This window comes from Hyperolius riggenbachi, chromosome 4, assembly GCF_040937935.1.
Source record: "Hyperolius riggenbachi isolate aHypRig1 chromosome 4, aHypRig1.pri, whole genome shotgun sequence".
NCBI lineage: Eukaryota > Metazoa > Chordata > Amphibia > Anura > Hyperoliidae > Hyperolius > Hyperolius riggenbachi.
Window position 1 is genome coordinate 174,735,857 of NC_090649.1, and position 15,050 is coordinate 174,750,906.

General features: G+C 41.2%; 1 protein-coding gene across 11 annotated transcripts in view; it reads right to left on the reverse strand.

Moving 5' to 3' along the window:
* Positions 1–176: 176 nt before the first annotated feature.
* PHC3 (polyhomeotic homolog 3) overlaps positions 177–15,050 on the reverse strand; it is a 118,472-nt gene continuing 103,598 nt past the window's right edge. For 7 of the 11 annotated variants that reach the window (XM_068280993.1, XM_068280989.1, XM_068280990.1 and 4 more), the window contains one exon: positions 6,949–9,121. In XM_068280993.1, the coding sequence (XP_068137094.1) occupies positions 8,967–9,121 (155 nt within the window). In that variant the 3' untranslated portion in view covers positions 6,949–8,966. Of the gene's footprint in view, positions 588–1,484; positions 5,304–6,948; positions 9,122–15,050 lie in introns of those variants that run through there. The other 4 variants (XR_011031381.1, XR_011031383.1, XR_011031380.1 and 1 more) reach the window with 4 other exon arrangements.

Here is a 15,050-nt window from a genome sequence, read left to right on the forward strand (position 1 = left end):
CCGGTAACTGGCTCAGCTGTGCCAGTCGGCCTCTTCTGTGCATGCGTGGAGGGGTGCAGCTGAGCCAGTTACCGGGACCACTAGCCAGAGAACGAAGGCACTCGGGAGGACGGAGAGGGACCCAGTGGTGCTTATGAGGTTGGAGGAAACCCCAGGTAAGTATCAAATCTTTTACTTTTGCTGTCTCTGGTACACTTTAATGATGCTGTGATTTCCTTATACAGAGAGAGATGTATCAGTTTAATCAGGTAATAATAATAAAGATATTCAGAGGCTAATGATTCTGGCTTGTATGCAAATTTAATTGCAATTGGTTCAATTAAAATTGTCAAAAGTGCATTGGCTTGGCCAAATCCCAAGCTGCATATAATTTGCATAAAATTTGCATGCAGATTGGAATTTCTAACATCTCATTAATCTTCTCTCCTTATTAACAGAGTTGAGAAAAAAAACTCTCCTAACCTGAAAATCTTCCCTGACCCAGGAAGTGAAATCACTGAATGAAACCCAGTAGCTGCCGATAAGATTACTTGCCCTTCCTCTCTGTCAGTGGAGGTGTGCCTGTTAGGAGAATTTTCTGCCCATCACTGCATAATAACGTCATAGAAAAATACTTTCATCATTTATACGGGAGCAAGAAAAACATCTGCATACAAACACATGAATAATATACTGTATATATTTACAGAGATACACGTGCTTGAAATGGCCTAGAGTGAAGTTAAGCAGCTATATAGACATTACATGGAGTAAAGCTAGCAATACATTACATATCAGATTTATCAAATATAGATTATAACATTTGCATTTTTTCCAACTTTAAAATAATTTCTACTTAGCAATGGTATCCAGGTGTTGCAACTACAAAATAGCATCATGATATAGAAAGCAGCACATGATCTCTTAGCCGCTTCCAGACCACACTGATTGAGATCTTTGCTCTGTTTGGCACCTGTTATCTCTGCCACGGCATAGATTTCAAACCTCCCAGCCGCACGCTTCAGCCGCTACCTCGGATCGCCCCGCTCTAGCCCCCTCGCTCTGCCGTTGGTATGACAGCAGAGCTCCCTGAGCTGGTCAGGAGCTGATTTCATTGGCTCCTGACCCCGTGAACACTGTGAGCCAATCACACTGGCTCACATTAATTACAGGGTCAGGACTCAATGAAATCAGCTCCTGACCGGCTCAGGGAGCTCTGCTGTCATAGAGACAGCAGAGCGAGGGGGCTACAGCGGCGGGGGATTAGCGTGAACGTCTGTAGTTTTTTTTAAACCAGCAGTCTCTGGTCCTTAAGGGGCCAGAAACTGCTGGTACGGTAGCAGTTTAAATAAATGCCCAATTATGTTTTGCACTCTAAAAGCACAAAAGACCTGTAATGCTGGGTACACACGTTGCGATTTCCCGTTCGATCCATGGGATCGAGTGGGATCGATCGATTATTTCCGACATATTCGATCGGGTTTTCGTTCGATACAGCAGGCAATTTTACATGTTAAGTATGCAAAATTGACGACTGTATCGATCGAAACCCGATCGAGCATGTCGGAAATAATCGAATCGATCCCGATCGATCCCGCGGATCGAGCGGGAAATCACAACGTGTGTACCCAGCATAACACTGTTTCCAGTGGTACAGTCCTCATTACTGCATTTCATGTAATGCATTTTACAAGTCCTGCCTGCTGCAGTATTAACATTCACACCTTTCACAGGGGCAAAGAAGCACCATTATCATTACATCTCATATTTATATATTGCTGCTAGTATGCTGTTAAGCAGGCAGAACAATTTGTATCAGTCTATAGCGTCTATTCACAAAGCTGCTAACTGATCATTTTCCAATTTTTTTCACCATTTTGTTTACCATATTTATAAATGTGCCTTTTTTTGCTTTGCTCTCCACTTTTTATTAATTATCTCCTTATTCATTTAAAAAAAAAAAGTGAACAGACCTGTTCACTAGACAACCCTTTTCACTAATGTCAGGTAATAGAACAAAAGTCCTCAATAAGAACAAAATATACCAAAAAACGTTTAAAATTGGGAGGTAGTGGTGGACTTACCAATGAAGACTCGATTTTTCAAATTCAGGAAAAAACTTTTATTGTATACTCCACAAGAGGTTTTGCAGGTATTTCGCCCACTTCCTCAGGCGATTAACAGGATTCACTCTTGATGAAGGCACCGTGCCTGCTAAGAGCTCATCGAATTTATGTTGGAAGTCTGCTTTTAGTGGATTTTAATCTTTTTGGTGCCTCTGTTTTGTTCTATTAAGTTCGTTCACCGTTGGTGGAGGGGTGTTAACTCCCCTACATTTCCGATGTACAGAGAGCGAATTTCTTAACATGAGTGGGGTCGGTTATACTTTATGGACATGTGCATACAGTGGCTGTTTCTAAAAATACACATTCACCACTTTTTTAACTTAAGGTTATTTTAATAGTGCTGTTTTTAGGCCCCTTTCACTCAGGCGGTTGAACTGCGCATTTGCCGAGCAGTTCAGTCTCCAACCTGCCGCCCGCCAGTGCAATTCGGGTGCAATTTAAATGTAGCTGAACTGCAGCGGTTGTAACACCATGCATGTCAAGCGGCATGATAAATCTAAGTGCGACTGCAGCGGTCTCAGATGTCAATGCGTCTGCACAGCCCCGCTACCAGGCGCTAACTCGTATGCAGGAGAGCAGCTGACAGGCGGTGACTTCACCACTTGTCAGCTGCCTTATCCACTTTAGGACCCTTATGATATTTCATTCATCCACTTTTCAAGCCTAGCTTGCTAATGAAAAATGTTGGTTCTCTCTTTTATAAATATGGCAGAAAAAAAAGTGAACAAATGTTTAAGGGTGAAAAAAAAATAGTGGAGATAAATCAAAATTGTCCCACTTACGGTATATAACAATGCCCCCTTACCATATGGTGTCCCTACCATGGTCCCGAAGAGCACACATGCAAAGTTTTGTACAAATTTGGGCACAGCCTAGTTAACTTACAAGCATGTTGTTTTGGGCTGTAGAATTGAAGCTGGAATGCTCACAATAAACCCACACTTAAGGGGCCCATACATTTACTGATTTCCCCGCCGATATACAGCTGAACCGATCACTGTGATCGAATTGGCTGTGAAATCATCGCGCAAACACTGACCGAACGATCGATTTCCGTCCGAAAGCAGCCTTTTGTAAGCGCTAGTGATTTGGAAAACTCTTGCTAATGCAATGCTATGGGGGATTTTTACAAAATCACATCACTCCAGTGAGAACACACACATAGCATTACATTAGCAAGAGCTTTTAAAATCACAAGTTCTTAGAAAAGCTCTTGTAGTGTGAACGAGCCCTTAGTAACGTACTGCTAGTGGGTTCTAGGCCTGACACAATAAGGCTGTTCTTTTACTATTGCATGGGGAAATGACAAAACTATGGCAAGACCCAAGGGCCCACATCCTATTAACTTTTCTCCAAGGATATATTTTAATATTTTGCCAATAAAACACATTTGAAGGTTCCACCAAGCAACCACGACGTGGTGCATCCCTAGCGAGCTGTGGAACAATGATATCTGTATGTCTAGTGCAATTTCCCCACTGTGTCAATTTTAGTTAATTTAACATAAAATTATTGATATTAAGGATTTCAATGTGCTATTTGCTACAGACCTTCATCTGTTCATTAAAAGCATATTAAAAGTGTATGTCAGCTTGTAGATGTTTGCTTATTAAACAATCCTGTGTGGTTTCCTCCACCTAATATGCCTGTTGAGTTCACATTTCTGAGAAACCGGTACATCCAGTTTACTCAGTGGCCTAGTCATGTAGCTATGGTGGAAGGAATTTCCCACTGTACTTTCCCAGTCACTAGCTAGTGCTGGAGCCGGTTATACTAACCCTGCAGCAAAATAACTCAATACTAATTTACAGACATAACTCTGCAGAGAACATCTGATAAGACACGTGTATCAGGGTGACTGTAGTTCATATTTAAGGCCCTAGTCCAGGCTCATGTTTTTTATTGACGCATGTTGTACATAAGATGGTCAATGAGATGTAAATAATTCTGGCTGAATGCAAATATATGAAAGTTCTTGGCCTGCCACTGCTGTAAAACTAGCATGTGTACAGTGCCCCCTAACTCTCTGTTGTGTCGGCCAAGCAATGGCCGAGGGTATTATTCTCTCTCCAGCAACATTTATTGTAGGTGCATGCCCAGCTGTAAGGTGCATACAGACGACGGATTTTATCAAACGACCGGTCGTTCGGACGTTTGAACGTCCGGTCGTTTGGACGTCAAATCGGGCGTGTGTACGGTCGGTCGTTCACCTGATAAGACTGGTTTTGACAGATCAGCTTGGTGTATGTATGCTTGGTATGTATGCTCTGCTGTATGCTTGGTTCTGTATACTGTGGGGGTGTTTAAAAATGAAATCTTTAGCGGTAGTGGAACTTTAATAAACACATTAAAGAGATTAGGCCCTCCCACTTCCTGATGCATCTGTAAATTCACTTTCCACAAGATATTACAAAGCGATACAAAAAAAACAAACCCAAAATATTACAAACTGCTTTCAAATTCAGCTGTTACCTTTGTAATGCTTTCGGTTTAAAAAACAACTTTTAACCTTTCCATGTAAAAATCTTTAAAGTTACAAAGTACCTCATGATTGATAATGCAAAAACATTGCATTTCTGATGTTCTTATAAAGTAATTTCACAAGCATCCACTGTTTATATGTAGATCGCCTTTATTGAACCTTACTAATGCAGCTTCGTGAACATGTTCAGCTGTACCAACTGCTCTACTAATGCTACACCCAAACTAACTGCCTACTTACAAGTCACATAGCTGATCATCAAGCTGTCCTGCTCTTCCCACATCTTACCTAAACTCCAGGAACCAGATATAAGCAGCTGCAGTAGCTGGAGAAAGAATATGAGGTTGGAATTGAGCTTTAGAAAAGATGGTCTGCAATACCGTTACAGTAAGCTGATCTTTGTATACGGTTAGGGGGTCAAACACGCTTTCAACTCGGGGCTCCTTCTCATTGTACCTGGTGCATTGTGTTGCAGTGCATTGTGTTGCAGTTCACCTTTTGTCTTGTTAACAATTAGACATCATCTTTATTATGTCACCTTCACTGTTTGTCATCCCATTTTCTCCCCCTTGGAATTCACAATGCAGTAACCTCTTATCTGTATATTTTCAATTTACTTCCTTGCATCCAGAGTGTGTTCGTACTTCATGTTAGTTTGTGAGTCAAGTCTGTATGCTCAGGATCGGACAAAGGAAATCATTTATCAAAAGCGAATCCTTCAAGAAACAAATATTAGTGCAAATAAAAAGTTATCACACGTACAGCTCTTGCCGTACTTGTTATGTGCATATAAGGTGATATATAAATATAAAGTGACTTTAAACATTGTATAGACAAATATTGCTAAACAGCAACCAAATATTTGTTTAATTAAAAGTTAATGTTAACTCCAAGTATGTACCCAAACATATACTATACCTGTGTGGAGAAAAAAATATTCTACTCTCCCCAGTAATCTTCTCTGTGGTCCTAAATCTCTTATTTGCCAGATGAACCCCTTATCTCCACATCACTGCCACAGTTGTGACAACCCTGCAGTTCTGTATTTCAAATCCCACCCCTTCTTGTACAAAACACTATAGTAAGGTATAAGGAGCCTAGACTGCCAGGGCCTTGACCAGAAAGAGAGAGGCAAATGGACATGACTGGATGGTGACCCTTAGCACAAACTTCATTACTGACGTGGAGACAGAGGACCTGGACACAAGAGGAGAACCAGAGACCAGATGGAAGCTTTTTCTTATCTTTTCTACCCACAGCCACGTTCTTATTTTTGCACATAGATAGGCTTTACAATGAAATTACAGTCTGAATTACAGTTAATTTAAAAAAAAATCCTATCTTCTTCTGCACATGTAGTTATTCTACCTGTCTTTAGACCACAATAATGGCACCTGGTAAAAACTACAAATAACCCCTGGTCACAGTGCAGTTAGTGGTGGCAGCAGCCATTTTCATTTTCTTGTAATCTCCTTGGTAGCAACTTCAAATTCAGAAGCAGCAGGACAAGTGAAAGAAAATAATTATTTTATCACAGCCGTGCTCCTGGCAGAAACAAGATCCTTGCTCCTTAGATATCCCTAAGGAAGCAAGTTGCAAGACATAGCGAGTAACTTCCAACAACAGTACACCCTGTGTTCTAAAGTCACACTGTGTCGGAGTTGACTCCACCACATGCAGGAAGGGGGGCACAAACACTCCCCCGTCAGTCCCCTGCTCACCGACTGGCTTCTTGCTACTATGCGTATCAAAGTCTCTCTGATGCAGACACTAAAATTAAGACATAAAACCGCTTCTCATAGTGTAAAACGTTACATTTAATATGGCTAGCAAGCCCTGCTAAAAAATTCTGCGTACCAAATAGACATAAAAAATCAGCATATCTCACATAACCGGCGACTGGCAGGTCACTCCATGCCTCGTCCGGTAAACCCTAATGAGTCACGCCCCCCCCCCCCCAAGTGACGAAATACGTTGGGCAGAACCTGGGACATGTACGCTTCCTGATACACTTGCTGGACGGAGGGTTTACCGGACGAGGCGTGGAGAGACCTGCCAGTCGCTGGTTATGTGAGATATGCTGATTTTTTATGTCTATTTGGTACGCTATGAGAAGCGGTTTTAGGTCTTAATTTTAGTGTCTGCATCAGAGAGACTTTGATACGCATAGTAGCAAGAAGCCAGTCGGTGAGCAGGGGATTGACGGGGGTGTGTTTGTGCCCCCCTTCCTGCATGTGGTGGAGTCAACCCCGACACAGTGTGACTTTAGAGCACAGGGTGTACTGTTGTTGGAAGTTACCCGCTATGTCTTGCAACTTGCTTCCTTAGGGATATCTAAGGAGCAAGGATCTTGTTTCCTGCAGGAGCACAGCTGTGATAAAAGACTATCTGGAGAAGGAAGGAGTCATCTGACCTTTAGACAGCAAGCAGCAAACTGGACAATAGGTTATCTCTTTAAGGTGGTGAGCGCTGTATCATGTTCTGATCTAAAGAAAAGAAATCAACTGCAACTGTCACAACCAGTCATGCAGGTAACCTTCCTCCTCTATTTACTTACAGAACAGTAACATATCTTGTCCTCTCCCCTGTATATCAAAGTGCATATAAATGAAAACTATGTTAGCATGGTTCCTGTCAACAGAACCACATGGTAAGACTCTAAAGATGGTCATACACTGGTCGTGTTTTTGCACTGATATTTAGTCAATTTGATCACTTGATGATGCTGGCAACAACTCCCAATCAATTTTTGGCCAAAGTCAAACAATTTGGTCGATCACACTGGATAGGAGCTTTTGCTCAATCGGGAGAGGGTTGGTAGCTAGTTGCTAGCAGCGTTTAATTTGGTGACCAGTGATGTATGCAGCAAAGCTTCTAATCACCTGTCCACCAGAGCTTTCTCTCATATCTTTTCTCTACCGATGGGGCCCTTCTCTCTGTGTCTTCTCTCCTGGTGCGCATGTGTCATGCCAAAAATGCTAGTGGCCTCTAGTGGTAATGCAAGGTATGTGCTACAGTGCTCCTAGTGTTCGGCCTCTAGTGTTCAATCATGGGAAATCCAGCTCCCTGAGAGAAAATACAAAGGAAGAAGTGCCGGCGGTGGAGTGAAGACATGGGAGGGAGCAGCGGCAGACAGCTGAAATTATTCACTGCCTACATTGCAAGGGCTGGAGTGGTGGAGGACTGACCTGGCAGACATTCCGCACAGATTTTTAATCAATTTCATGCTGTGTACAAAATCTGTGTACATTGTGTGGAGAGATATGATCCCTCTCTGATCAGATAATGATCTGAGAGGGGTCTATCTGGTGACCACATCAACCAGTGTATGGCCAGCTTAAGAGGGTACCAGCAGAGATTGTTTTAACCATTTATGGTATTCAATTTTTACCAGGGGTAGTTTCTATGGTTTTATAAGGGTGTAGCAAATCTTCTGGAGCAGAAGGGAAATGTTTAATGTACCGGTAATTCCACTTTTAAGTTTAAGTAAAAAAACAACAACATATATTAAATATATAATTTCTATGCAAGCAAATTTATAATTTAACCCATTTTTTTTATTGATATTCTAAAACCACTAAAAAGTTTGAATTTAAATTCTTTAATTACCGATCCCTTCATCTAGTTTAACGCCCAGTGTAATTTTGACCTTCTTACAGCAGTCTTGCTGCGCTGGCTTTGTATATAGTCAAACAAGTAGCATTTATTCAGATGGTAATCACCTCTGTAAAGGTTAAAATTTGTTTTGTGGGACGCTATAAAAACTATTGAGTGATTTGTCACACTAGCATCTACGCAAAGCTAAAAACACCAGCCACCAAACCAGCAAAAACGATGTATTAGTTGCTGTGGTTTTCTGCTACATGCTAGTTTTTTTATTTTTTTAAACAATCTCTGCAAGGTATATCACCTTGAAATGTTTTACTTAGTGTGCAACTCCACTGATACTAGAGCTACTTTAGGATCATGGGGGAAAATATAGGAGTTTAACATAGTGTAGTACATAACATTGTTTGTCCACTGATTTCTTTTGTCCTTTAACGGTTCTAAGTAGGTTTCAAACATTCATCTTCTCTTATCAGCTCTCAGCAGGTTCCAGGCTACAGTTCTTCCCTTGTCCTTTATGAATTTTCAACAGGTTCCAGGCCAAACAAATCAAAATAGGATGATTAAAGATAATCGTAGCACGCTGTCTGAAACCTTCTGTACCATAGCAAAGCTACGTGTGATGTCAAATTTTAAAGCTTCCATGTTTGGTGATCAATACACATGGTAGGTGTGAAATGATGCCAAGTACAAAGTCTACAAGAGCTATGCACAACTTACTTGCAAGCCTTGAAATGTCCACAAACAGTCAGAACGTATAGTTGTGCTGTATACTATGATTCTTTTAGTGCATTAATACGGGCACAGATCTTCAAGGCTGGTCCAAGCTTAATATTCATGGTGCTCATGAGATGGTCTTCCTTCAGCAACAGAAGTGCCTGTCCATCAATCTCCTGTGTCCTGAATTCATCCGCAATATCATGGCATCCTAGGCATACACAAGAGGACAAATCAAAAGCAGCTATAATTTTGCTTCTCAAAGAAAAACGAAATATTATCTTGTTGAACTGAAATATCAAAATATCCAAGACCTACAATGGATCTAACCCCGCTAAAAACAAGTTCGTTCAGATGGGCACTCATGCTACATCATATAGTTGCTGTGAGCTTTGACTGTTATGTGCATACATATCTTATGTAAAATTATGTACTCTTGCTGGAAATTCTTTATCCTTTATGTACTGTTTTATGAAAAATTAATAAACACTCTCTTTAAAAAAAATAAATCAAAATATACATATAAAAATAGATGTGTAAAAGCAATTCATAGGAACATGATGAGATGTAGACATTAGAAATGACACAACAATTCAATAAATTCAGACTCAAAGTAAAAAAAAAAATGACACTAGTTTTGTATTTTTTTAGGACATTCACAATGGCCTCAATTCACTAAGCAGTTTAGACTAGTCTACTGGTGGTTTTTAGTCTAGGTTTGGTCTGATGCATCAAAGGGGAATTCACTATTACCAAATGTTTTAGACCTGGTCTAAACCATTTGGTAATTAGGTGGGTAAAGCAGGGGAAATGATCAAAAGATGCAATTCACGAACGAGTAGCTATGACTGACAGCCTTCTCCTTTGATGAGCTCTCCTCTGGATACAATTAAACTCCTGCATAATTAATTCAAAAGGTTTCATCCTCACATCTAAAATACCTCACAGAATTACCTGTACTTTACCGACAAGAAATCAGCTGGTATAATCTATGTCAGAAAAAGTGGGCGTGGTTACTCCTTGTTTGCCTTTGTGAATTGTGCAATTACTGAATGTTAGACCAGGTCTAAAAGCAGGTCTAAAACATTACACCAAACCATCAGTATACTAAAAACCATCTGTAGACTAGTCTAAACTGCTTAGTGAATTTAGGCCATTTTTATAGAGACCTGAGAAACATCTCTATGTAGCTTTGAGGATATGGCTATAAATTGGACTAAACAGCTTTTCCAGCATTGCTAAAAGGAACCCTGATAGCTAGCAAATTTTCAGCTTTCGGAGACATCCTTCACATTTTTATGGACAAAATGTAAATAGTGTGCAGATCAAAATAATGCAGAGCTAGAGTCTCAGGCTAAAGCCTAGGCCAATAACTGCATGAGAACATATCTTCTCCTTCATTGCTTTAGTTTTGTGCCATATCCCAAAACCTACCAGTGGGTAATGGGCTGACCTCTTGAGGGACAGTTAGTGATGTGAGTCTCTCAATGTTTTCTGTGTACTGTGGAAAATTACTCAGTTATTACAACAATACTAACCTCAACAGACCTTTTCTAATCTTTTACATCTAAATTCATAATAAGATTAAAAAAAATGATCTGACAGGTGTTGTAGGTAAACACAAATAATAAAAGCACCTATGAACTGCCACTATTGTCCTCAGCATACCTTAGCTGTCCGTATTAAAGACAGGTGTTCGTACTAAATCTTTAACCAAGTCAGACACAGTGAACAAATTATTATAGATGTATGCTACAGGGATCCTTTTAGAAGCTAATTTGAATTTAAGCCACCACCCCAGATTCAGAATATGAAATAAACCTTTAAATAGCCCATATTTGGGTTTTCTGGGCCTGTTAAATGCTGCTCAGAAAAAACCTTATGTTGGGTAGATTAATGTATTTTATACCACAAGTCTTGTCTTTATGTTTGATGACTTTTACTTTCCCTCGTAATCAACAGGAGTTTGCAGGAATCTGTGATCTGCAATGTTTTTGTCTAAAGGCAAAGAGTTGCCACAGAACAAAAGCAGATGGATTTGTTACCAGCCTTCAGTTAATGGCATCCTGACCTAAAATAAATTAAGAATTCATTTCTGTGAATATATATGCAAATTATCCCACTAGATTTTGAGCTTGCGAGGGTCTGGGCTCCCTCCCATTCTGTTTCTTGCAACTGCTGTTGGCTGATGGTGTAATGGTGTAATGGTTAAGGGCTCTGCCTCTGACACAGGAGACCAGGGTTCGAATCTCGGCTCTGCCTGTTCAGTAAGCCAGCACCTATTTCAGTAGGAGACCTTTGGCAAGTCTCCCTTACACTGCTACTGCCAATAGAGCGCGCCCTAGTGGCTGCTGCTCTGCTCTAGCGCTTTGAGTCCGCAAGGAGAAAAGCGCAATATAAATGTTATTTGTCTTGTCTTGTCTTGTCTGTTTTACATTTTAGAATATTTTGTATTCCTTATCATACCTATTTGTACTTCCTTTGTCTTATGCATCCATATATTGTACTATGAAATATGATGGTGCTATATAAATCAGCAATTATAATTATTATTCTATATGCCTGAAAATCCAGGCAAACACCCAATGCTGATGGTGTATAACATGTAAAGCCTACTCATTTTACAGAAACTATATAATTCAACTTGCAGACAGCTGTTTCAGGCTATGCTAGGCTACATTAGTACAAGGCATGGATTGATAAACCTTAATTGGTAGGACTTCATGAGGATGAGTTTTGCATCATGACAAACCATAGACAATGAGAAGAAAGAACAAAAAAAATCTCCTTTTAAAAACAAATACTTACAAGAGCAAGAAGGTTCTCTTATAATTCATTATTTCACCTCAGTCTCTCAAGAAGGCCAACATAGCCTGTAACAGCTGTCTGCAAGTTGGATTATATTGCACTGTAAAATAGGCTATAAGCATGCTGTACACCAGTGACTCTGCATGTATGCCCTGCTTTTCAGGGCCATAAAGATATAATTTACATATCTGTGTTATGCTGGGAATACACAATGAGATTTTTCAGCAGATTTACTGTCCGATTGTTTTTACAATCCATTTGACGATCGTTTTTCTGATCGAATTCCATTCACTTCTATGATAAATCGATCAGAAAAATTATCAAAAATCAGATCGGACATGTCGGAAATTATCTATCGAACCATCTATCTGCCAAAAAATCTCAGTGTATTCCCAGCATTAGGTCCTTTTAGTCAGGGGTCGAGTGGTGCGTGGACGCGGGTGGACGGCGTCCACTTACTATTACCAGAGAGTGGACGCTGTCCACCCTGCCATGTTCGGAGGGGAGCAGCGCAGTGGAAGGAGAGCTATGAGCAGCGGTGGAGAAGGGGGGCTATCTCCCCCCCCCCCCCTCTTCCCTCACCTTGGGGCTCTCCATCCCTCGCTCTCCCCTCCAGAAGTAATGTGCAGGCAGCCGGCAGCAGGCGGGACTTACCTCTCCTCGTTCCGGCGCTGGATCTGCGTGCCGCTGCTCTGGACCAGACCAGACTTGTGGCAGTGGAGTGCTTGCGCCGGAACGAGGAGAAGTAAGTCCGGCCCGCTGCCAGCTGCCCGCACGTTACTTATGGAGGGGAGAGTGAGGAATGGAGAGCCCCAAGGTGAGGGAAGGGGGGGGAGATGGCCCCCCTTCTCTACCGCTGCTCACAGCTCTCCTTCCACTATGCTGCTCCCCTCCTGCTGGGGGATACCTGACTACCTATTCTGGGGACATATACCCCCTGACTACATATACTGGGACATATACCACTGGCTACATATACTGGGCACATATACCCCTGGCTACATATACTGGGCACATATACCCCTGGCTACATATACTGGGCACATATACCCCTGGCTACATATACTGGGCACATATACCCCCTGACTACATATACTGGGCACATATACCCCCTGACTACATATACTGGGCACATATACCCCCTGACTACATATACTGGGCACATATACCCCCTGACTACATATACTGAGACATATACCCCTGGCTACATATACTGGGCACATATACCCCTGGCTACATATACTGAGCACATATACCCCTGGCTACATATATACAGGGCAAATATACCCCCTGACTACATATACTGAGACATATACCCCTGGATACATATACTGGGCACATATACCCCTGGCTACATATACTGGCACATATACCCCTGGCTACATATACTGGGCACATATACCCCTGGCTACATATACTGGGCACATATACCCCTGGCTACATATACTGGGCACATATACCCCTGGCTACATATACTGGGCACATATACCCCTGGCTACATATACTGGGCACATATACCGCTGGCTACATATACTGGGCACGTATACCCCTGGCTACATATACTGGGGACTACTATACTCATGGCTACTTATACTGGGGACACCTATAGACCTGGCTACCTATGCTGGGGGTACCTATTTTGGGGGAACTGCTGTTAGATTATCTGCATTTTAGTGGAACCGCTGTTATGTATTTTGGGGAACAGCTGCCAGATTATGTGTATGTTAGGGGAACGGCTGCTGCCAGATTACGCGTATTTTGGGGAACTGCTTCCAAATTATGTGTATGTTGGGGGATCTGCTGCTGCCACATTATCTATTTTGGGGGAACCACTGCCATATTATCTGTATTTTGGAGGAACTTCTACCAGATTATGTGTCTTTTTGGTGAAATGCTGTCAGATTACATCTATTTTGGGGGGATACACTACGGCAGAGCTCAAACTTCCCCGGCAGACCTTTTACATCACTGCTAAGGTCATGTATATTCGGCCCCACCCATGACCACGCCCACATTATGATTGACCATGCCCATTTTTTGGCGCACTGGTTTTCCAGGTGAGTCCACTCACCTCTTTTCCCAGGACTAGACCCCTGCTTTTAGTATATTGTGAAAGCTAGGTAGTAAAGATCTACTCCAGTGGTAGTTTCTCCTTGAAACATTCCTGTTGCTGTGATCTGGGGTAGTTTTATCTTTGGCATCTTGTTGCTGTAGATAACCTTCCAGGTCTTTCAGCTTCTAGTTTACTATTATGATTTTATCATGAGTCATCATCTTTTCTTAGTTCCTTACTTCCTCATGGGCTAACTTGTTATTCTGGATTTGTTTTGTTATGTTTACAAGCTTCCAAGAAAAATCAATGGACATCGTGACCAAGGTACCTTACCTGATGTGTCACATGGGGTTCACCGTAATCAGCCCGGCTGTACATGTATATATTACTACAAATGCTTTTCGATTCCCAGTATGCTAAATATGATTTTGCCTAAATTTAACCAGAGGTACATGCATATATTCTACAGTACTTGAGAGAGAAGGTACTCTCATTATGCGTGGGCTATACGGTAGGGTGGAGCGCTTTAGGACTTTAGGCTTCCTCCATGTCACTATGCATTTTACCCACCTCTGTTTCTACTACTAAATATTGCTGAAGTGTATTATTACAGTTAATGCATGAATTGAAAATTGCAACACATCCCTTTGTGTTTTTTTCTGCATACTGGTAAAAAAAACCTCTCTCTTCTAGAAGAACAATCATCAAACTAAATCAGTGAACCATTTCAATATTCTCATGCAAATACTTATTGCAGACCAGCCATCCAGCACCCACTACTATCCCTACAGCTAAGTTAGAAGCAGAGGTCTTAGTTTGGCAAAAAAGGCATGATTTTGATTAGTCACATATGCCACGTAGAGGCTCCCCTGAATTTGTATGTGTCCTAACTGTGGCCCTATAACATGCATAATACCATGTTCAAACATACAGTAAGTAGTACATCAACCTATCAGATTGCTGGGCCGGGAATAGGAGTAGTAATTTACACTGAGGAGGAGGAGGAATATTTTAATTTAGGTGGTCACAGCATCTGAAATAGGGAGAATCTTTGGCTTTTGCTGGCATTATACTGTACTGCACTGTCAAACTAACTGTGCTGAGGTTTCAGAAGAAAAATTATGTGTATTGCATTACTGCATATAAAAATTACTGTCTCACTGTGCATTATATGTATGTACCATTTTTACCGCCTCAATAAACATTTCTTTAATATTAAGGAAATAAAAATGAAATAATTCTCCAAAACGCAAAAGACAAGGACCTTTTATAAAATAGA